At 43.4% G+C, this 24,975-nt stretch overlaps 1 protein-coding gene across 2 annotated transcripts; it reads right to left on the bottom strand.

Annotated features, from left to right (window-relative positions):
- Positions 1–1,272: 1,272 nt before the first annotated feature.
- LOC146580152 (thialysine N-epsilon-acetyltransferase-like) lies at positions 1,273–23,540 on the bottom strand. Of its 2 annotated transcripts, XM_085266777.1 has the most exons (7): positions 23,525–23,540; positions 22,596–22,690; positions 8,953–9,004; positions 3,017–3,100; positions 1,840–1,941; positions 1,708–1,748; positions 1,273–1,549 (listed from the first exon to the last, which is right to left on the bottom strand). In XM_085266777.1, exons 1-7 carry the CDS (start codon positions 23,538–23,540, stop codon positions 1,382–1,384), a joined length of 558 nt encoding a protein of 185 aa, XP_085122903.1. In that variant the 3' UTR covers positions 1,273–1,381. The 2 variants fall into 2 exon arrangements, with proteins under 2 accessions (XP_085122903.1, XP_085122904.1); XM_085266778.1 differs by lacking the exon at positions 23,525–23,540 and having other exon boundaries at positions 1,708–1,743; positions 1,835–1,941; positions 22,596–22,658.
- Positions 23,541–24,975: the final 1,435 nt, after the last annotated feature.

Raw genomic sequence — 24,975 nt, 5'->3', positions numbered from 1 at the left:
TGCATGAAACGAATTCAAACGTGGTGCAGATGTGTGTCACAAGTTGATCTGGCTGTAGGCTGTGGCACTTGGCCAGAGGTGGCGCTGGTTGATTCGAGTCCATGTTAGTGCACAAAGTAAACTGCTCGCTTTAGTTGTGCAGCAAAAACGCTGAAACCAGAGAAATAAAAACGTGCGAGGGGGACGATAACGACGAGTCTCCCGATCGTTTACTCTTGCTGTCCCGTGAACAACATCGGCGTGGTGTTAATTGTTTGCTGTTTTCGCGATCGCGTCGCGCATGAGGATATCACCAGGTAAACTCGCGACGTTTTTAAACATTATTGTTCAACAGCATCAAGACTGACGGAGTGTGTTAACCTCACAAGTGTCACAGATGACACATTTGGCGTTTTTTTTGCTGGTTTGTCGGTAGCAGCTCCTGAAACGCAAGACTGCCACACATCTGTTCGACCAACGCCAGTTGATCTAAACGCCAGTTGATCTGGAACACCGGCTGTAGCTTTTCAACTCACAGCCCGACACATACCAACAACAGCATAGAGAGCACAGACGTTAAGGCGGCGAGGCGTGATTGCGGGTGCCGCTCAGGTGCGTCCTTTTCCCCTGGAGCGGCGCTGCAGACCACGCCCGCCACGCACATTAACCAGGTAAAATACACATTTAGGCAGAATTTTGCAAATATCTATTTTTAATTTTTTAGCAGCATAGTGCTTTTTTTCCCAATTATTTTTTAAAAGTCAGGTCAAGGCTCCAAAAGCCCAAAGGCGATATAAGGGTGGCGGCTCCCAACAGTTTTTGTTTGCTACATGGATCATTTTAGTTCAGCTGGGTGTCTTTCCTTTTGTTATATTTCTTTAAGAGTTCAAAATGTGTTAATTACATAAATAAAATGTAATTTTCTCTGTGGCACTTCATAAGCAACACACCTTAGTTGTTCACACAAAGCATAAAGGTAAAAAACAATATAAACAGTGTTATCTTCATTTTCAATCAATCAATAATTTTAGATGTCAAAAAGTATTTGCAAAAACATACTCAGGAGAAATGTATAAAATCAGCTTTATTCTATGATGTTATACACATTATTATAAAAATCATTTTCTCATGACTGGAACATCAACTACCTGAGAGTAAAAGTGCAACTAAGTTAGAAAACCAATTTTATGCCATTTATGTGGATATAAACATATTTCAACTATATTCATTTTAAAAGGTGTGCTGCACTGTCAGCCTATGAGCACAGACCTTTAGACAACCTATGTAGTGGTACCAGCTTAAGTTGTCAAGTTTTGGAAAGAGGCCACTGAGTGGTGCTCCATCCCTGCAATGCGTGGGCTGACTTCATGGCTGCAAAGGTCACAAAGTCATGAGGGTTGTTTTAAAGCTGAGCCAGCTGCTTCAGCGCCTCCCCCTCGCAGCGCATGCAGTGGTAGCCTATGGTAGCAGTGGCATCGAAGCAGCCCTGGCCAAGGTAAAAGTCCATCGATGGTTTGTTCCAGTTCAGGACGGTGAAGTTGAGCTGGTGGCAACCAGCAGCCAGAGCCAGCTACAGGAGGGCAAAACCAAGAAGGAAGACAGGAATGACTGCTGAGCTGAGATCTGTATGCTACCTCTGAGACACTGTTCATCATTTTTTTGTGCAAATATTGAAAATAGGAAAATCCTCAAGGTTTATCTTCTACAGTGTTCACACGTTTTACTCACCTGTGCCACCTTGCTCATTAGTGCTTTACCAACACCCTTCCCTGAAAGACAGATCATGTGCATTACTTGAGATTTCGTGCAAATACAGATGCACAGCGATGATGTGACATCTTCTCAGAGGCTGTACTGTACCTCTGAACTCAGGCATCACGTACAAGTCCTCCATATAAATGGCTCTGCCTACAAACGAGCTGTAGGAATAGAAGTAAAGTGTATAGCCGACCTTCCTGTGTCCTGAAAGAAGAAAAATATCAGTAAGCTAGCTTACAGTTTACGGTTAACAGCTTCAGTATTCTTAAATCTTTATATTTGTTTTGTTGTTCCTTCCGATTGAGTTAATGTCGGTGAATATTCAGAACACTGATTATTAATAACATAATGTTTTATTGTAAACACATAACTATGTAACATTTCCTTTATATCAGTGAAAAAAATGATCGGATTTGTCGTGTTGCTCAAACTTAATGTGCAACAGCCTTTATAAATGTAACCTCACAAGAAGGTGACTGTTTACTATCTCTCGTATTGTCTTTCCCTGATGAGCGACAAAGACTTCATGTTCCCTCTAAAACTTAGAGGCACACTTAGTGTCAGTGCACTGAAAACCACAAATTCTATTTTACAGAGAACTGAATTTCTCAGTGGGACAAGATTTTTTACATGCTGATGTTTTATCCTAAACATACTTGCTCCACAGCGTTTTAGATCAGTGCTGGCTAGGTAGTTTTAGGAGTTTGTTAAGATTTTAGACAGCATAGGTTCATTTTAAAGTTTCTTCTATTTAACAATTACCCATCAGTTTCGAGTTTGTGTAAGTGTTGGGTCTGTGTTTCCACATGCCCCGCTAGTTTAGAGACTTATTCCTCATGAAGAACACACGACATAACAGATCATCTTCAACCGGTCTTTATCTCGCTAACAAGGGAAAGGTTTGGTCAGAACCAGGCAGTGGAGCATAATGCTCATCACCTGTCTCTATCCTAAATCCTTCAAAGAGCAGCTGTCCTGCGTTTGTGTGACCTCCTGCTCACCAAAAGGACCATAAAAGCAGGAAGCGTACAACACAAGAAACAGATCTTTCAGATAGGATGTATCTGCAATAAAACCTCCCCCAGCACAGAGTGGCTGGAGAGGTGGTCAGGATCAAAGGAATGGCTTTGATCCTACTGCTTGAACTAAGACTTCACAAATTTAAGAAACACAATGACACATTCAACAATTTGACTTAACAGTAAGTAACTGGGTTAGAGTTGTTCGATAGTAGCTTGAAACAGTGTGTGTGAAAACTGTGTAAGATGATCTTCCTCACCTTCTTTTGTTCTGTGCTGCTCTGGCACCTCAGCGATGATGCCATGAAAGAACGGGTTATTGGAAAAGCCATCTTGCTCCAAGTCTGAAAAGAAATTACAGACAACTAAACATAATAGATCTAATTTTTTTTACTGACATTAAAGTTACACATTACAGAATATTTTCAAAACGGGGACATTTAATTTATATTTAACATTGAGAACCTTTTACAGTTGTAGCTCTGACGGGTACTACCAAAACTGGTGTTTTGGACAGAATAAAGAGGGCAAAGACACTTAGTGGTGGAATGAGGAAGTGTGAGAAAGTATGAAAAGAATTTCTGCTCTAATTCATCCCAAAGCTGTTCTGTTGGTTTAAGGTCAGGACTTCAGGACTTTGCAGGTCAGTCAAGTTCTTATGCTGGTGCCCAGTCAGTCACTTTGTTGTAATACCAAAAACAGCTGACAGTGGAATATGGGAATATGTTGAAATGTCATGACTGGACTTGTTGCACAGGTGGCATTCCATCACGGAACTATACTGCACTGAGCTCCTAAGAATGACCCGTTCTTTCACAAATGTTTGTAGAAGCAGTCTGGAAGTCTAGGTGCTTGATTTTATACACCCATGACCATGGAAGTGATTTGATCACCTGAACTGAATGATTTGGATGAGTGAACTAATATTCTTTGGCAATACAGTTGTTAGGTTTTGTATTGTTGATTGTCATTTATGCTTAGAAATATTTAACCATATATGCTTAGAGGTGTATAATCAATTGTGTAGTGATAGGACTGTGATCTTTAGCAGGCTGTAAAGGCTTGGTGTGTATTCCACACTAGAATGCACACCCACAGTCTAGGAACATCAGAGAGGTCCTATCTTCTCTTTGTTGATATATGGTATAGCAAACACACGTATATCTCTTTAAGTATAAGAGCCTTTTGTTTAGATAGATCTGCTAGACGCCTGGCACCAGCTTTGGGGAGTCTTCACAGGGTCACATCTTGACCTCACACAAATCACACCACATACACACACACACACACACACACACACACGATACTCTTTGTTTGTATGTAGACGTCATATGTTAATGAACCTATGCATATTCATGTAACCTCAATAAAAGAACAGTGTTACGGGAGAACGAACGAGAGCAACTGGGGTCAAGCGAAGGAATGGCGTTTGTCCGGTTCTCTCCCGTGCACGAGAAACATGAAGAACTTTGCCTACTCGTGTCTTGCTTTGCTGTGTAATTATATTGCCTTCAACGTTCCAGCGAATAGGTTCAAGCTACAAACCTATCAACAGTGCACCTGTTGAGATATAGGAGACAGCAGTGGAGTTTTTAACCAGACTTCGGAGTCTTCCGCTTATCCGTTCCAGGGTCACGGGGGGCGCTGGAGCCTATCCCAGCTGTCATAGGGCGAGAGGCGGGGTACACCCTGGACAGGTCGCCAGTCTGTCGCAGGGCTAACACATAGAGACACAGACAACCATTCACACTCACATTCACTCACAGATTCACAATTTAGATTGACCAATTAACCTATCCCCACTAACTGCATATTTTTTGACTGTGGGAGGAAGCCGGCGTACCCGGGGAGAACCCACACAAACACAGGGAGAACATGCAAACTCCACACAGAAAGACCCCGGCCTGATGGTGGAACTGAACTCGGGACCTTCTTGCTGTGCAGCAACAGTGCTAACCACCGTGCTGCCGCGCTTAAACCAGACTTACAAACCAGATATTACAAAGTTCACATTACTACAAAATTAATATGCAATTCTGGGTATGTGATGTCTTTGAACTTCATTTGGCAAAGGGTGTTATTTATGGTACTGTGCCAAAGTGTTGAGCCACCCTTCGTTCCTTAGTATTTTACTTCCAAGGAGCAAGATTTTCTTTAATTTTTCTTTTCTAAATGGTCTTGAGCAATAGTTCTCCAAGCTTTCTGAAGGTCAGTCAAAATTTATCTTTTACATTCGCTGTTTTTTCATAAATTTTCAGTCGAGTTATATCTGGGCATTTTCAGAGGAATTTTAGATTTTATTTCAACACTGAATCGTTCAAGCAAAAACAAAAAAGGCACTTGTCATGGGGGCTCAGAGGCCAGTATGTGGATGTGGATCCAAGTGTAGATTCAAACACATGAAACAGCAAAATGGTTCTCTCCCTAGCTTTGTTGCTGAACATACAGTAAATGTGAAAAATTGTTACAAGGAAGGAATGGGAGGATCTGAAGTAGCGGAAGTGTGGACAGATGGAAAGTGTGGTTAGGAAGGGAGTGAGGGAGGCAAAGACTGATAATCGTGGGAATGATTGGATTTGTGTCTTACTTGGCAGGTGGAGTGAGTATGGCTCTGGTAGGAGGGGAAATGGCTGGGTGAGCATCCTGGAAGGTGAATGAGTGGAGAGAGTTGACCTTGTTAATACAGAGATCCAGAAGAAACAAAGGCAGGTGGGCAGGCAGGTTGCGAGAAGTTTATCAGTGACAGAGAAGCAGAACAAAGAGTCTTGTTGTGGCAACCAGCATCCTGGAAATACGCTCTGAATGTAACTTGACTGATGGTTCCAGGTGGGCAATGCCCCCTGCGTTCGTGTTCAGACGTGACAGTATTGCATATGATGCTGGACCGAAGGAATGGCAAGCTCCACCTCGGCTGGCAGCCTAGAGAAGCTTCAAAAGGGGAAACCAGTTGTAGATAAAATGAGGGAATCATGCACATACTCAACCCATGGAAGGTGTGATGACCATTTTGGCAGATTATGTGTTGTGATGCAGCAGAGAGTGGACTCTAGCTCCAGGTTGAGTCTCTCGGTCTGGCTGTGGTAGCCTGAGCTGAGATTGGATGGGCCAGAGAGCTAAGCAGAAAGCGTTTTTGATTTGTGAGGTGAATTGGGGTACTGTGTGAGAAAAAAAATCTCAACCAGGATGCCGTAAAGCATTTATCTGCTTTAATGTACAACCGGTTTTCCAGAAGACATTGAAATATGAAATGCTGAGGTGAAACAGTTAGCAACTAAACAATTAGCAAGACAGAAGACATTCCAGCTAGTGATGTTTTGCCCAGACCAGTCAATATGTGGATTAATAGAATTAGTGGGTTGTCAGAGGACATGAATGTGAAGAATGCGAGCATCTCCCGGTGGTTGCCAGACGTGACTAGGGAGACAGGCTTGGTTTGGAGGGTGATAAGGGCAAAAACTTGATTCTTCGGCGCCGTGGTACGTATGGGGGGGATTAAGCAGAATTAGGGGCAAATGCAACTGCTTGGCCAGCGTAGTGTCTGTTAGATTTGGCTTGGCCCCAGAATTGATGAGGGCATGAAGGGAATTAGTGGTCTGGTTCACACTGAGAGACACAGGTTTTAGAAAATGGTGTTTGAAATGAGTTAGAGATCCACCCGCCCATATCCCCGATGTTGTAACTTTATTGCAGTTTTGTTTGATAACAGCATTCTGATTATTTTGTAAGTGATTTAAGTGTTAGTCACATGTTTAGTGAGGGCTGTTAATTATAGATTTAATTTTCTGCTAAAAGGGAGCATTTAACAGTTATTTTCATTAGAAACTGCGTTTCCCAGAATCCTTTGTGGTAGACGAAAGTTACTCTGGGGTTTTTTTAGCTAGCAAAGAAAGTTTGGGAAGCCATTATATGTTGCTCTGATGTCGAGCAGTTTATTTGTTGTACATTCCCCCTTTTGAAGCCTTATATAAAGACTATCGTTTCTCCAATTGATGTCCGATCCATTTTTTTGGCTAAGTGGATTCGCCACAACACCCAGAATTACTGGTGAGTGGAGCCTTTTGGCCCAATTGGGCAGACCGCGAGGTAGTGATTGAGAGAACCACATAAAAACACTCGCGGGTGCGAAAATGTCGTTCCCGCTCCTCCAGAGAGAGCTGAGAGTGACCAGTTTGCATGGGTCCGACCTTGTTAATCAAGATATCCAGAAGAGGTGAAGGTAGGTGGACACGGAGGTGGTGAGGAGTTAATCCGTGACAAAGAGTCTTGGTGTGGTGGTGACCAGTGTCCTGGAAATGGGAGCTGCAGGTAACTCGAGTGAGAGTCCCATGAGTTGACTACAGGCACAAGGAAACTGAGGTATATGCAACACAGAAACAATGAGCATGAAGCAATGCTGCCTGCTACTGGCAGAGAAGAGATGTGGATGCTGTTCTTAAATACTGCACTATACTGTTGACTGTCCTGAATCTCCATCAGGTGAGCTGAGCAGGTGGACTGACAAGTGGTCCGCCCAGAGGTGAATACACAGGGAAGTAGTAGAAAAACACAGATAGCTCACCCAGACCATGACAGCGCCTAACTTAAGGGATCAAACCCGTAACTGAAAGGATGAACCAGCAACTTAAGAATGAATGACAATTTAGCAACAAACCTATCTTAAATTCTAACTTTAGCCAGTTTATGAGCCTGTTGTAATCATTGTCATCATCATCATCATCATCATCAAGTGCTGCTCCCACCAATGGTAACACAATTTGGCAGACAGAAAATAGAACTTTTTGCACTATTTGCACCTTTTTACAAGGTGACTTCTAAAGAGCTATTACCTCAAACATTGGCATATCTCAGCATTTTGTGCAAGGTGTCTTTAAAAACAGAAGAAAATACATTATGCATTTTTTTTTCTTTTTTTTTTCTTCTTTTTTTTCTTTTTCTGCTCATTCTGTTGGTTTTTGCCCTTCTCCCCCGTCCCTCTTCTCAGCTGTTTCTCTTTCCCTCTTTCTTTCTCCCCTTCTTTCCCCCAGTCAAGTCTGTCCCATATTCAGTAAGTGAAAATAAAATAAACAATAAAAGGTGAATCAAATGGACCATTATGGCAAGGCTGGGATGGTCAATTTGGTAAAGTAAATCCGTTGGGCATCTTTCTTTACCTTTAGACAACAATTCTGATCGCAAAAGAGCCAAACGGGACAGGCAAAAAAAAAAAAAAAAAAAAAAAAACAGAAGAAAAGAGAAGTGTGACAAAGTCAGCATTACCTGAAAGACATTGCCTTCAGAAATTGTGCTCTTCAGTTGATCCTTCTACTGTTTACTGAGGCACATGAAAAATGACGTATTTGCATGATTCAACAAACTGCTGCAACCATTTCCCATTTTCCCAGCAAAATAATAAGAAATGAGGGGTGGATTAAGATTTTCAGTACTGTTCTTTTAATGACCATTGACATGCAAAGCTTACCTTTCCTGAAGCAGCTGAAATACACATTTAACAAAATGTCAGCTGAATATCTTTTTTGGTTCACAGTTTATTTTACAGCTGCAGATAAAGATATTAAAAATCTTCTTTCTGTGTTTTACAAAAGATTTTTGGAAGGGCAAGAATAAACTCTGAACCATGTTCTTATAGTTAATTAACAAAAACATAAAACACAACGTGAGATGTGGAAAAAAAAAGTTCACTAAAATAAAAACTAGACTTCTGAGTTTGATTGGTAAAAATGTGGTAAAAAAACAAACCCAAAACGTTATTAGAACTTGTCTGCTTTGACGGATGTGTTTCTTGAGACTTTGGGTGTCTACGAGACTGTGAGCTAACTGCTTTCATAATGATGTGATATTGTGTTTGTGTTTTTATTGTCATACCTGTAATAATTTTCCTAAATCTGGCCTCTGACATATGTCCTCAATACAGTTAGAAAAAGACTAAAACTAAGACTGAAACTAATAAATAATCAACTAAAACTAAACCTTTTCAAACAATAAAAACTAAAGTGAAATAAGAAAATCAACTCTGTAAACTAAACTGAATAAAAAACAATAGTCAAAATAACATTAAATAAATAACAGAAAAAAACTACAATAACTCAGCTCTGAACCTCTATTGAGATATCACCTTGGATTTCATGTTTTTTTTAAAAAAATAAAACAATATATTTAAAGTCAAGACAGAAACTTGAGACATCGCTACATACATTACCTTTCTGGGTCACTTTCACATGCTCTGCCAGGTTCTCATACTCTGCCAGTTCCTGGAGAAAATCATAAATAGGATCAGCTGCCATCATTTATTAGGACTTCACTGTTCCTCAGCCAACAATAAAAACATTATTTACAGGGAGTTTATTAGCCTGTTTGCAATAAAACTAACAAGCAGGACAAGCACAGTTCATCCAATAATATCTCAGTAATCTAATAATAACTGCAGCGTTGTGTTTTTAATACTCTCAAACATTTAAAAATAGATAAACATGTAAAAACATCAACAAAATAAGGCACAACAATTCTAATTTCCACATTTCAGTTTTTCACAACATAAAGCTTTTTTAACCAATACCTACAGTAAATCATAGGAATATATGAACATTGCAAACCATTTCCAGTGACAAGATATGCTGTAAACTTTGTATTCATTTTTGATCCAAATGGCACAGCAGCCTCAGCGAAAACATTTAAACGAGGCAACTTCAACATATGTACATACAAGGTTGCTCACTTTACCATAAATTGTATGGGTGTGCATTTTTTTTCTGCATATTTAGAAAAAATATGCCATTTCTCCACTCAGTGAAGTGATGGTTAAGCTTCAGCAGCAGTTTGCTCTCATGTTTCTTTCTGTGAAGCTGTAACTGTTTAGCAGTGAACAGGAGTGCTGCCTGACTAAAAAGTCCTTCACAGGCTCCAGATGCAGGAAGAGCTGTGTAAGGACAAGAAAGACATTGTGGACAAAACAGGACACCCCCCATAATCTTTAGTTACAATATTATAGTTAGTTAAATGGTCTGATTGTTCAAATCTGTATTTTCTTTGATTGTGGTAAAATAATGTGTGCCCCAGTCTCCAAAAATGACATAGTGCAGGAAGCGTAGTTATTCCTCCGTTACACCACAAGAGGGAGTATCCCCTAAAATGAGCAGCTCTAGCGGGAGTAAATAAGCCCAGCCACTACCCATAAGGCAGTGCGCCTATAAGAGTTGTGTGCGACTGCAAAGGTGTGTAAAGTTGTGCTATGTCCATGTATATATTTGCAGGTAAGCAGATACAAGATGGTAAATAACTTAAAATGTATCTACAGATGAGTCCACGGGGTTGCAGAGAATGTGGGAAAGTTGGCCGTTAATCCCCACTATGTGCCATTAGTGTATAAGTTATTGGTAGCGATGTGAATTAGCCGTGATGCTAACGATTAGCAGCTAGATCTAATTCATTAGTTTGTGCGGAAACCTCGTGGCACTTTTGTGGATTTATACCTGTACCGGGCTGTAATCACAGCAGATATAGACTGGTGGATCACACTATCTTTTGTTTATGTTTATTTCATTGTTACACTGTAAGAAATATTAGTGATTTGAGTTTAAAGACTACCCATAAGGCAGTGCGCCTATAAGAGTTGTGTGAGACTGCAAAAGTGTGTAACGTTGTGCTATGTCCATGTATATATTTGAAGATGCAGTAAAGGCGAACTCACAAAGCCACACTGGTTTCAATTCATTTTAATCCAAGTGTGCAACAGCTGTATTGACTTTGATTGACAGCTTCTTGATGTGAGGAAAGCCATGCAATAGATCCGAACCTTCAGTGAATGGACATGAATGGTACCTCTCCAGCTCCCCTGCTTCTGGCTTTCCTGACCCCATGGATCCAAAAAAGTCATCTTTGTCGAATAGGCCGCTGTTTGTGCTGGCTAGTGATGTGTCAGTCGCGAAGAAAACGAGAGCCGGATCATTGACATGAACGACGGGAGTCGGAGCCGTATTTCTTTTTTCCCCCTTTCTCTCACACTCTCTCTCTCACTTTTTTTTCGCTTCATGCTGCACGTGAGGCTTGTGTTTGTGCTGAGCAGAGGGGGGAGGGGCGCAGACACAGCTTTATGCTTGCCGAGCAGAAAGGGGAGGGGCGGTAGTTACACTGGCAGTAGCACAAGAACAGAGCAGGAGATAGAGAGAGAGCCAGGGGCAACAACAAGAGACAACATCGTCACATTAGAAAGGTATAGTAATCATCCACAAGTATTTTCAGTTGCAGATGATAAAGGATTCAGAAAGTTTATTCATGCAGTGAATCCTATGTATGCAATTCCAAGCAGGAAAAAACTCTCCCACAAAACCATCCCAGGCCTATATGACAGAGAATGTGGATCTTCTTTTTGTTTTGCATATTTTAATGTATATTTTATTGTGTTATGGTTTGCAGTGTTTTGTGTTGTTTCACTTTAAATTTGTTTAAAAGGAAAAAGCTGAAAATATAAATAGTCAAAAAGTTAAAAGTTGAATTGTAAATAGTTGTTTTTTGTATTTTATAATTTATTTTTTAAATTTATGTGGAGTGAATAAATAAGAGCACATTTATATATTAAACATATATAAATAAAACCACATTTTTTTTACATTAGTACCGTATTTCCCGGACTACAAAGCGCACCTGAATATTAGCCGCACAAGCTAAAATCAGGGGAAAATCCTGTTTTGTACATACAGTAGCTCCGAATGAAAAATAGATTCGGCCTACCTTTTAGGCTCAGGTGCAGTGACACGGCTTTAACAAGAAGAAAAGTCAGTCATTCACCATCTTCCTGCACACTAAAACCACCAAAGTCCTCTTCTCCAGTGTCGGAAACGAACAGGCTCAGGATGGCTTCGTCATCCACTCTCAGCTTCTCTCCTTCGTTGTCAGTGTCAGAGTCGAACACCCTCAGAAGGGCCGTGGCGGTGTCCTCCTCTCCATCATGCAGCAGTCCAGCCCTTCGAAATCCGTTGGTGATCATGGATGTTTTCACACTTTTCCACGCTGTCAGATTCCACCGGTGGAGTTGAGCATAACTTGCTTTTCGCAAGTTTATTGCCGCTTGTCATCCACGCCTCCGGCTGAACGTGTAGCGCTACTTTGAAGTTTGTTTTTCGCGCTACTTGTACGGCACTATGTTGCCTGGCGGATGGACACGTGACCAACATACCACTCTTGAACTGTGTGTCTGATCACATGCCCTTCCGCCAGGCAACGTAGTGCCGTACAACAGCGGAACAAACAAAACAAATCGTCTTACGATATGACAAAAATCATGGACAATCCAGAGAAAAGCCGCACCTGACTAAAAGCCGCAGGGTTCAAAGCTTGTGCAAAAAGTAGCGGCTTATAGCCCGACAATTACGGTAATTCATTTTGTGCATCATTTTATATTGTTGTTGATAATAAATTAATTAAAGCAACAAAACAACCTGAAGAGCCGGTTGGGAGCCGAAGATCCAGCTCTTTTTAGTGAGAGGATGAACAGGATGAAGAGGATGAACATCAATCAATCTTTATTTATAAAGCAATTTTCATACAAAGATGTAGCACAAAGTGCTTTACATGGTTAAAAGCAGCCCACCCCACCCCGCCCTCCAACTCACTCCCCACACTCTCATTAACATGAACGATCATGGTTACATACACCCCCCCCCCCCCCCCTCACGCACGCACACACACACACACACACACACTTAAAGAGTAAAATTGGGCTGGGCACACATGGTGTTGGGTGCCATCTCCAACAACGATGAGGCGGCCTACATGGATGAAGTGAAGAATCTGACATCGTAGTGCCAGGACAACCACCTCCAGCTGAACGTCAGCAAGACCAAGGAGCTGGTGGTGGACTTCAGAAGGGGTCAGCACAGAGACTACAAGCCCATTATCATCAATGGAGCTCCAGTGGAGAGGGTGCAGTCCTTCAAGTATCTTGGTGTCCACATCTCCTCAGACCTGACATGGGCTGCCCACATTCAGGTCCAGACCAAAAAGGCTAGGCAGCGCCTGTATCACCTACGACAACTGAGGAAGTTCAGGGTCTCTCCAAAGATCCTCAGGATTTTCTATACAGGCGCTGTGGAGAGCATCCTCACACAGAACATGACATCGTGGTTCGGGAACAGCTGTGTGAAGGACCAAAAAGCTCTCCAGAGAGTGATCCGTACAGCAGAACGCTGCTGCAGGATTGCTCTCCCCCTGCTTCAGGACACCTACACCAGGAGATGCCGGACTAGAGCAGCGCAGATACTGAAGGACCCGTCCCATCCTGGCAACAAACTGTTCCAACTTCTGCAATCTGGTAGAAGGTTCCGCATCTTCTGGGCAAGGACAGAGAGACTCAAGAGACTCAAATTGACTGAGACAGGACTCTCTTCCAGACACTAAACCAAGGCACAATGTACATTTCAATTCCTTTAATTTTAAATATGTTTATATTGTCTATCCTGTAAAATAGTCAGATGTCTATTCATATTAATGTACAGAATTCACCTGCTTGCTGCTACTACTGCACATTCACCCAGTGTATATACTATATGTATATATATATATATATATATATATATGTAATGTTCTTCCTCTACACCCCCCCCCCCCCCCCCCCAATTTTTGCACATGTCGAGGAGCGTGTCAGGCTACATTTCACTGTGTGTTATACTTGTATAACTATGCATGTGACAAATAAAGAACCTTGAACCTTGAACCTTGAACATGGGGAGCCGTCTGCACCGGGAGACGGTCACAGACCGCAGCCTCTAGGCTGGGCACACAGCAGGAGGGAGGCAAAGAAGCCCCCCAGCCAGGCTGAGAGGACCCACAGAGCCCCAGCAGCCACGGTCGATCACAGCCCCGGTGCAGAGAGCCCTTTTCCCATTCCTCCCTGTACTTTTGCAGCCTTTTTTTCCCTCTTTCTCTGAGGTGAACAAACATTGCTGCTCTAATGCTGGGCTTACACTGTGTTATTTTTGGCCTATTTTGAGACGATTTTTGAGTATATGAGTATATGAGTATTTTAGTATATGTGGGGTAACGAGAAGCGCTCACACTGCTCAAGCGCAAACACGTAAACGTCGGTGAAAAAGACGGAGCAGCATGGCAGTGCAGCATGTGATCTGGACACAAGCGATGGAGGCACAACTTGTAGAACTTTGGAAAGCTCATCCGAGCCTTTTCGATGTGGCATCACAAAATTATCATGACCACAACAACCGTGAAAATAGTTGGATTTACACTGCTGCTCAATCACAGCCGTATAAATGATGACACTGGACGCAGCGTGTTCGGGTGATGTTTTCCAACTTTACTCGTAACCCGGAAGCTCCCCCCACACACAGCCTTATGGGAACAGTAGCCTACTGCTACACCTCCTCCTTTTAGCTAAAGACATACTTCATAACGTCTCAAACAGCTCACTAGAACAGAAATGGGGAACATCATGAAACGTGAAAATTATACACATCCCTCATTTGTTCACTTACATTTAAACAAAACACATTATTGTAAACATCTCTGACAGCTTAACCCAGCTTTGAATAGGGTATGAATGGATAACTTCAGAGAATTACACATCCAGTCTTTCAGGAGGTCTCACCACTCGACCAGATCTGGTAATAATAATAATGGATTGGATTTATATAGCGCTTTTCAAGGCACCCAAAGCGCTTTACAATGCCACTATTCATTCACTCTCACATTCACACACTGGTGGAGGCAAGCTACGGTTGTAGCCACAGCTGCCCTGCGGCAGACTGACAGAAGCGAGGCTGCCATATCGCGCCATCGGCCCCTCTGGCCCACACCAGTAGGCGGCAGGGTAAAGTGTCTTGCCCAAGGACACAACGACCAGGGCAGAGAGCCCGGGAATCGAACCGGCGACCTTCCGGTTACAGATACGCTTCTCAACCCCCTGAGCCACAGTCGCCCCACATAGTTCCTGTTGGTCTGAGGTGGCTCCTATTTCTCCTCAGAAAACCCCTGTCTGTTTCTACCACATAGGATCTGGGAGCACTGGCAGGTCCAACTACTGCTCCGGTAGTTCCTTCAGTGGTAATCCACACTTTCTGTCCTGACGATAGTTCCGGAAGCGGTCTGACTCTATGTCTGCGGTTGTAGTGTTTTGCCTGCTCACGCCTCCCCTCCTCATCTTTTTTGCGAAAAACCTGTAGGTCAGGCCACTTTGGCACCAGCTTTGCCACAGCTTGTGGCAGCGTGGTCCACAGGTGTCTCCCCATAAGCAACTGCGCCGGCGAGAGCCCATGTTCCAGTGGGGTGGCCCTGTACGCTAGCAGTGCTCTGGTGTAGTCACAGTCCTTTTTCCACAAGTCTTTAATGGTACAAACAGCGCGTTCTGCCTCCCCGTTGGCTTGGGGGTACCTGGGGCTGCTCGTTTCATGTGTGAACTGGTACTCTTTGGCAAAGTGCTTGAACTGTTCTGATGAAAATTGCGGCCCGTTATCCGATACCACAGTCTTGGCAACACCATGTCTTGCAAAGGCTTCTTTTACAGCATTAATAGTGACCTCTGCAGTTGTGTGTCTCAGTTCAGCTATCTCAATGTACCTTGAGAAAAAATGAATAATCAGCAGGAAGTGTTTCTTTGACCACTCGAACAGATCCATGCCGACTTTTTGCCATGGGCGGTCGGGAACAGGAGTTGCCAGCATTGGTTCACGGCACTGTAACCTATGTTTTTGACATGTTTCGCACCTGTCTACCATTTGACGTATTTGGGTTGAGATGCCCGGCCACCACACAGACTCTTTTGCTCTGGCCCTGCATTTTGAAACGCCCTGGTGGCCTTCATGCAAACGTGACAAAACCTCCGCTCTCATTTGAGGTGGTATCAAATTCAAATTCAAATTCAAATTTTTATTTGTCACGTACACAGTCATACACAGTACGATATGTAGTGAAATGCTTGGACAACTGCTCGTGACCTAAAGAAAACAAAAAAGGAAAAGGCTATGAATAAGATAGGAAATAAATATGAGAAATTAAAAAGGGTAAATTTAACTAAGAAGGAATAAAATATAAATTAAGGTTAAAATGAAATAACTGTACAACACAAATTAGAATGAAGGGTAAATTTAACTGGGAAGGAATAAGATAAAATATATAAATTAAAGTTGAAAATAAAATAACTGTACAACAAAATACACAATATAGAACTATATAAGAATGTATGAAGCAATCTAAATATAAATAAATATATACACAATAACAGCAGCTGTACAAGTATTAACCGGAAATGAAGAATATAGTGACCAGTGTTGTGCAAAAAAAACCAATGTGTGCAAAAACAATGTCCAGAAAGTCCAGTGTGTGTGTAAGAACCATATGTGTGGGTCAGTACTGTGTGGTGGTGTGATTGAGAGACCGTATCGCCTGCGGGAAGAAGCTCCTCCTCAGTCTCTCTGTGTTGGTCTTCAGGGAGCGGAATCGCTTTCCTGACCTCAGCAGAGAGAACAGTCTGTTGTTGGGATGGCTGAGGTCCTTCACGATCTTCCTGGCCTTGGTCCAGCACCGCCTGCTGTAGATTGAGTGCAGGTCAGGGAGCTCGGAGCGGATGGTGCGCTCAGCTGACCGCACAACCCTCTGTAGAGCTCGTCTGTCCTGCATGGTGCTGTTCCCGAACCAGGTTAAGATGTTTCCCGCCAGGATGCTCTCTATGGTGCACGAGTAAAAGTTCCTGAGCACCTTGGAGGGCAGTTGGAAGTCTCTCAAGCGTCTGAGGTGGTAGAGACGCTGTCGGGCCTTTTTCACCACGGTGTTGATGTGACAGGACCATGACAGGTCCTGCGTGATGTGAACTCCGAGGTATTTGAAGCTGTCCACTCTCTCCACTGGGCACTCGTTGATGACGGGGGTCTGGTAGTTCCTCTCCTGCTTAGTGCTGAAGTCCACTATCAGCTCCTTTGTCTTGCTGACGTTTAGAAGGAGGTTGTTCCTCTGGCACCAGTTCTCCAGATTCCTAATCTCCTTCAGGTAGGCCGTCTCGTTGTTATCAGAGATCAGGCCCACCACGACGGTGTCGTCAGCAAACTTGATGATGGTGGTGGAACTGGTAGTGGCCACACAGTCATATGTGTACAAAGAGTACAGCAGGGGGCTCAGAACACACCCCTGGGGGGCTCCAGTGCTGAGAGTGGTGGAGGCTGAGACATGTCCGCCCATCCTTACTGCCTGTGGTCTGCCAGTTAGGAAGTTGGAGATCCACTGACACATAGATGAGCTGAGTCCCAGATGCTCCAGCTTGGTGGTGAGTGTGGAGGGAATTATGGTGTTAAATGCAGAGCTGTAGTCTATGAAGAGCATTTTAACATAATTCCCCCTTCTAGTGTCCAAGTGAGTGAGTGATGTGTGGAGGAGATGAGAGATGGCATCGTCTGTGGAACAATTTGGACGGTAAGCGAACTGTAGTGGGTCCAGTGTGTCTGGTAGTGAAGAAATGATGAAGTCTCTGACCAGGCGTTCAAAGCACTTCATCACTACTGAGGTGAGGGCTACAGGGCGATAGTCATTGAGAGAAGCAGGGTGGGGTTTCTTCGGGACAGGAACAATGATGGACTCTTTGAAGCATGTGGGGATCACCGACTGAGATAAAGAGATGTTGAATATCTCAGTGAACACAGGAGCTAGCTGGTATGCGCAGTCTCTTAGGATACGACCTGGGATGCCGTCTGGTCCTGCTGCTTTCCTGGTGTTCACTCTTTTGAAGGCTCTCCTTACTTCATGCTCGGAGATGACGAGCACGTTTCCGGTGCTGGCAGTATCTTCCTGTCTGCAGCACAAGTCTCTCCCCTTTCATGAGAAGACCATGGACTAGATTGAAGTCCATTCTGTATTGCCAGTACCCCTTTAACTCTGGATCTAGTTTACCTTTTTCTGGCCAGCCTGTCCCACATTGATACACCACCTTTCTACACAGGTCATCCATTTCCTGCGCCAACTTAATCTCCTCCAGCCTTTTATCTGTTGCTGGGAGATGGGAAACTACACCGTCCACGAAAACCTCCACCTCTTTTTCCAGCTGAAGATCCCCAGCAGAAGGAGGCCCTGCCAGCGGTGCTCGTGAGAGAGCATCAGCAGTGACAAGGTTTTTCCCTGGAACATGGACAATGGTGAAAGTAAAGCGCAGCAGCCTGAGGCGGAATCTCAGGATGCGTGGAGGCAGGTCGTCCAGGCCTCTTGTGCTCAGAAGAGGGACCAGGGGTTTGTGATCTGTGATTAGAGTGAACTGTAGGCCCATGAGGTAAGATGACAGTCGTTCACACACCCACGTTACAGCGAGCGCCTCCTTTTCTATCTGCGCGTAGCGTTTCTCTGTGTCTGTGAGACCTCTTGAGATATATGTGACCGGTCGCCAGGAGTTGTCAGACTGTTTCTGAGTGAGAACAGCCCCGACACCGTATGACGAAGCATCTGCAGCGACTCGTGTATCTGCTGAGTTGGAGTACTGAGCGAGCACTTCTGGAGAGCTTAATATCCCTTTTAGTCTCCTAAATGCTGTTTCCTGTGGCTCCGCCCATATCCACTCGTTTCTGTCTTTTAGCAGTTCCTTTAATGGTGTGGTGATTGTGGCTAGTTGTGGCATAAACTTGGCAAGATAGTTGGCCATGCCCATGAGACGGCGCACATCATCCACGCTCTGAGGCTGCGGCAGCTGCTGGATTGCTGTTATCTTGTTGGGATCAGCCTCAATGCCTTTTGCTGACACTTTGTGTCCCACAAAGATTATTTGACTTTTAGCAAACTCACACTTCTCATTCAGAGTGAGACCCTCCTTCTGAAACATTTGGCGCACACAGTGCAACCTCTGGTCGTGCTCCTGCCTGTCTCTGCCATATACAAGCACATCATCGGCGTGACAAATCACCCCTTCAAAATCTTCCAGCATCTGTGACATTCGCCTTTGGAAATGTTCCGGCGCTGATGCAATGCCAAAAGGAAGGCGGTTGAACTGAAACCTTCCAAAAGGCGTGATGAAGGTAGTGAGTGGCCTTGACTCTGGCGTGAGCGGAATTTGCCAGAATCCAGACCGGGCGTCGAGCTTTGTGAACACTTTAGCATCTTTCATCATCGCTAGTGTTTGATCTACTGCTGGGAGGATGTGTCTTTCTCTTTTGACTACTGTGTTCAGGGGTGTGAGGTCCACACATATTCTGGGGGGCTTTCCTGCTGGTCTGGGGACCACTACCATGCCAGAACACCACTCTGTAGGCTCAGTGACTTTGGAGACAACACCCATTTCTTCCATTCTGTGCAGCTCATTTCTCACTGCATCTCTGAGGGGAAGAGGAACACGTCGTGGGGCAGATAAGGCTATTGGTACAGCTCCTTGCTCTATCTCAATGTGATAAGGCTCCCTCAGCACGCCTAAACCTTTAAAAACGTCTGGGTATGCTGCCCTGAAATTTGTCACCGATTCCGTTACTGTGCTTACTCTGTACACAAGACCCAGAGCCTCACACGCTGGCCTGCTTAGCAGTGGCTGTACTAGACCTGACACAAGGTAGACGTCTTGAGAAACACTGCGCCCTTTCACTGCTAGCTGTGCCTCGAAGCAGCCTTTAACATTGAGTGGGTTACTGCCCGGCCCTAGTAACTTCTTTTTGGGTCTCTGCAGCTTACCATCCCTGTCTGGACTTTACAAACCCTCTGGAATAGATGTAACATCCGCCCCTGTGTCAAGTTTAAAATATACATTTTCCTCATTTAACTTGACCTTTTGCACCCAGGGCTGTGACCTCCCAGTCTCTACTTCACCCAAGAACACACAATCCTCGCTGTCTGCATCTTTCTGATTTTCTGTCACTTTGCGTAGCGCTGTAGCTTCACTACTGCGACAGACCGCATCAAAGTGCCCTTTTTTCTGACATTTTCGACACTGTACCTCTTTGGCTGGACATTCTTTCCATGAGTGTTTGTTCTTGCGACCACAGCGGCCACATTCCTTTCCGCTTTGCTTGATTGGCTTTTGTTCTTTCTTTTGCCACGTCTGCGTTTTCCCGCGTGTTGTATTTGTCCGTATTGTGTCCATGTTCAGTGTTTTCTCCACTGCCGCGCTGCTGTGAAGTATTGATTGTTGTTTCTTTACCGTTTCGCTCTGCCTAACTTTCTCAATGGCTTTAGCAAGAGTCAACTCTGAGTCCATTTGCAGCAGCTCGGACAGTCTTTTGTCTTTTATGCCAACTACAATTCTGTCCCTTATGAGTTCGTCTTTGAGTGCTCCAAATGCACAATTTTCTGCAAGTTTGTGCACAGCAGTGATGAACGACTCTGTACTTTCCCCTTCCTGTTGCCGTCTGGAGTTAAACTGTGCTCTTTCAAAAATTACGTTATGTTTTCCTACGTAATGTTTGTCAAATGCCTCTTTGACAGTTGCATATTTCTTTTTATCTGCATCGCACAGTGGTAAAACTGCCAAAACATCATCAGCAGCGTCTCCCATAGCGTACAGGAGTGCATTAACTTGATACTCGTCTGATTTGTTATCAAGAGCAGTTGCAATGCGAAATCTTTCGAACCTTCTGATCCACTTTGGCCATTCGGCAGGATGACAAAAGTCAAATGTTTCTGGGGGTGTTATTTGTACCGTGGTCGCCATCGTGACGTGTGGATCCCTGGCTTCCTCGCGTTCAGAATCCAAGCTTTCCGGTGCGCCGACCTCGTCTCCTCCTTCCGACATGTGAAGCTCGTGCTCGACCGCGCGCGCGCACGCGCCCTGTTGCTAGCGCCGGTCACAGCCTCGGCCACGCTTCACCTGCATGCCGGTCTTGTTCGGGTTACCAATGCGAAAACTTCTGTCGCAGTTAACTGCACAGTACTGTACTCGAAAAAGAAGAAGAAAAAAAAACTGTGGAGACCGCCGTTCGCACTTCTGACACCACGTATAAATGATGACACTGGACGCAGCGTGTTCGGGTGATGTGTTCCAACTTTACTCGTAACCCGGAAGCTCCCCCCACACACAGCCTTATGGGAACAGTAGTCTACCGCTACAACAGCTGCCTGACCAGTGTTTTTCATTAGCAATTTAGCAAAGTTGATGGTGGTGGTGTGTCTGTGTGAGTGAAAGACAGAGAGGGAGAGAGAGCGAGCGAGTGACAGAATTTCTGTTATAACCTTCATGTTATGGAGGCACAGTGTGAGCACTCAGGTCGCATCAGAGCATCGGGCGGTATAGTGTGAGACCCTGCATCGTGACCTACCAACTTCTAACCCCTGCGAGTCAATCGTGCAGTTTGAGCAGGAGCTGAATAATGTGACTGAAAAAATCGCAGTGTCTGGCCAGCTTTAGGTGTACTGTCGTCTGAGACTTGCACCGCAGTGTCGGCATTTGTTTCCCTGTTGGAAACAAATCTGAATTGTCATACTCGAATTGTCATAAGTGTGCTGTCAGTTCATTGGTCACAAAGCAGGAGAGGGGCTGGGAATTATGTTTTCAAACAAAGCGTTAATTCCATTAACATTTATAGACTACTTTTGATTCTCACTGTATTACGGGACAAAGTGCGTCCCTTATTAGCTCAATATGGGACGATTCCGTTTTTAAAGGGACGGTTGGCAACCCTATCCATGACCGCTGGCAATAAGGAAAGGCTGCTCTTCATAGAGGACTCACGCTCGGGGAGACGTTTTCTGGTTGACTCTGGCTCCCAGAAGAGCCTCAGGAACTCACGTGTTGTCGTTGTATACCTTGTGAGATTATTATATTATCTTATGCCACGTTACACCCCTAATTAAAGATTGTGAGACTATTATGTAGTTTTAGTTTGCATTATTCTCCTGAAGAGGTGATAACTATTAGATTTATTAAACTGATTTGTATTACATTAGACTGCTGATTTATTGTGAATGAATGATATTGTTTTATGATGCATTATACTGCTGAGTTATAAGAAATACAGAGAGTTATGGCCTTATTTGTCTGATTAGAAGAGAACAGAGCATACCGGAGAGGTTTTCTGCCCCATCTCATAAGGAGAAGATAAAACAGGGAGCCAAGGCCGTCACTTAGGCGCTGTAAGAGAGAAAGAATGTGGATGTTTAGGTTTTTACGACTAGGTGGGGGCCACCAGAGGCTATAAGAGTTTGAGTAACCCTCCACCATTTTGAGATTTGCTGTGACCCTCTTCATGCATGTCTCCCCATCCGGATGGTGTATGCTCATAAAGTGTTGAATTGTATGGAATAAAATAATTGTTGATTGAGCATTTATACACCGAGTATTGTCCTTCCTTCAGCCCAAAGATCAAAAGAATTGGGAGATTTTAACAACCTCCACAATGGTATATTATTTAATCTCAAAAAAATTTGTAGATTCCCCACTGTGGCGGGGCGTGGCCTGCGGTGCCGTGCAGAGGAGGCGGACGCACCTGCACGGCATCCGCAATCACGCCCCGCCGAATTAAATATTGTACTGGGTCCTGTGGTTGGGTTGTTGGTGTTATGTTGAGCGGGCAGCGGGAGAGCTGCAGCTCTGTGAGTATTGTGGACAGCAACTGTCAAAGCTTTAATAAAAAGCATCAAAATGCCACTGGGTCTGCCGTGTATGTTTACACCCACGTACTACCAGAGAGAGCCCGCGTACCACAGTTTGGAAAAGACTGATCTAATGTGTAAAAGAAAAGTAATGAGTCAAATATTGCCAAATATAGTGGAGTAAAAGTAATGTTTCTTCTTCACAAATGTACTCAAGTAAAAAGTATGGTGCAATAAAAGTACTTTTAAAAGTTTTTTTTTTTCCAAAACTTACTTGAGTGTAGCTAACTCATCACTACCCACCTCTGATCACACACACAGCTGGACTGCATGTGTGAGGATGTGTCAGCTCACCATGATCATCCGCATGATGTCCTTGCAGTCATCCAGGTTTGCCGTGCGGATGGAGAAGTCCATGTCAAGTGGATGCAATGAGGTTTTGCTCCAGTCTGTTAGAGGACGGACTACTTAAGAAGTAGGTGAGCTCTTTATCTTGGTTGGACATTGTGGGTGGGCGGATTAATCCAAATATTGGATACTTTAGTTTGCTCTTACTGAATGTTTTTGTTCTCCATTGTTAATCATGAAAGAACACCAAGTGATTTTGACCCACTTGGCAATCCAAACATTCTGCAACTCCGTTTAAACAAAATCCCATCGTTTCACATTTTCTGACTTTTCCTAAAATGGCCTTATTCGTTAAATACTGAATTTTGGGGTGTGTAGCTAAAAATAATAAATACATATGAAAAACTTCCTTTTGAAAACATCATTTTGAAACCATATGAGTTAATGTTATTTTGTGTGTGTGTGTGTGTGTGTTTTGTTGTTTGCTCATTTTCTTTTCATGATTTTATTCTCAGTCCTGGTTCCACAATTTGCAATTAGTGAGTTTATAGCAGAGTAGCTTGAAAAGCGTGTTGTGTTGCAATGGCCCAGGCAAAGTAAAGACCTCAATCTTACTTAAGTGCTGTGCATAAACAATGTCAATTCAATTCAATTTTATTCATATAGCGCCAAATCACAACAAGTGCCTCAAGGCACTTATGTCCGCAAACCACAATGAACTGAAGCACCGTCGTAAAGAAGAGTGGGCGCAATAGAGTCATAGAGTAAACTTACTTAAAGTTATTGCTGGTAAAGGTGGTTCTACAAACCACTGATTTAATACTGTGTGGGTTATCTCCAGGTATCCTCCCACAGTCTAAAGACATTTAGTTAGTTAGGTTAAATGGTGATTCTAAAATTGGATGCAGATGTGAATGCTTGTGTCTGTGGCGTACCTGCTTTGCGCCCCATGGCAACTGGGATAGACTCCAACCTACTTCCATACTACTCTCAGCAGTGTCCTTGAGTGAATTTTAAACTGAACTTGAAAGAATAGAAGAGCAGATCAGAATTGTTAAAGGATCTTTTAACAAAAGGCATTCACTTGGGGGTTCATACTACAGAAAACGAATGATTAAACCTGATTGATCTATCTATAAAGAGTATTTGAAATGTTAGATTTATGTTGAACACTAAAACAAAACATTTGACACTCAAGTTTAGGTAAAGTAGTATCATCATATGAAAAAAATTAAAATACAATCTTAGTCTAACAGTGAGGGATTTGTTTCATGAAGATGGGCTTTATCCACCAAACAGTGAGCCACCCTACCATGATAACAAGTGCTGACATCTCCTAACTACAGGTGCTAAATAAAAACAAAACACAAAAAACAAACAAAAAGGTTTTTTCTAACTTTTAGTAACCCAACAACTCATCTTTTTTTTTAAAATCACTACACTGCAAATTAAACCGTTGTTCATGTGGTGAGGAGCATGAACTTGTTTTGAGAGTTCAAAGAGTTTAAAGTTTTACTGCTTCCAAAGCAGAAAGTGTCACTGGCTCTTCACACTGTGTGCTGTCTACTCTAAGCAACCAGCTTGAGTAATGGGCAGAACAATTACATTCTCTTCCACTAGAGGACAGTACAGCTACCTGCTCTAATTAAATGGGTCGCCAACTGCCAGTAAAACAGAAGAAGACGAAGAAGAAATCTAATAGAGATTGACAGACCACGTAACTTTCGCGCATTGCATGCCGGGAACTCGTGGCAAAACAATCCAAGTACTGCATCAAATGCAAGCATTTTCAGCACCGCAAAACGTTCATTCTCCGGTTCCAATACCTTCTTGCTTTTTCTTTGCCCCCCCAAAAAGTAATGTACAAAACGAAGGAGAACGATGCTCATTTCACCCCACATCACCCTCCTTTGACTTGCATACTTCCTACAACTAAGGAGCACATGCTCAACTGTCTCCATAGCATTGCACCCATCACACAACCCAGTCGGATGTTTCCCCATCCTAAAAAGAGTACCATTTAAAAAGCAGTGGCCTGTTCGTATTCTACTCATAATAACCTCCTCCTGTCTCTTTAATCCGCTACTCCTCTTAGCTTCTATTTGCACCCTATATAAATGTCTCCCTTTTGTTTCATTATCCCATGCCATTTGCCAGAAATTCTTACTTTCTGTCCAAACTACACTTTTCCCCTTCAGATTTTGACAGTGGTGTCTGTACATCTATATTGACTATTTTAACAGCTGCTTTGGCCAACCTATCTGCTCTTTCATTACCCAAAATACCCACATGAGCCGGAGTCCACATTATTACTACATACTTATTTTGATCAGACAATCTATGATGAGCAAAAAGAACGTCATACAAAATCTGCTGATGGTAATTT

This window comes from Mchenga conophoros, linkage group LG3 (genome assembly GCF_057382185.1).
Source record: "Mchenga conophoros isolate Kocher_MC1m ecotype Shallow Benthic linkage group LG3, M_conophoros_male_GT1.1, whole genome shotgun sequence".
In the NCBI taxonomy this organism is placed as follows: Eukaryota; Metazoa; Chordata; class Actinopteri; order Cichliformes; family Cichlidae; genus Mchenga; species Mchenga conophoros.
This window is presented reverse-complemented; position numbering and strand designations above follow the sequence as displayed.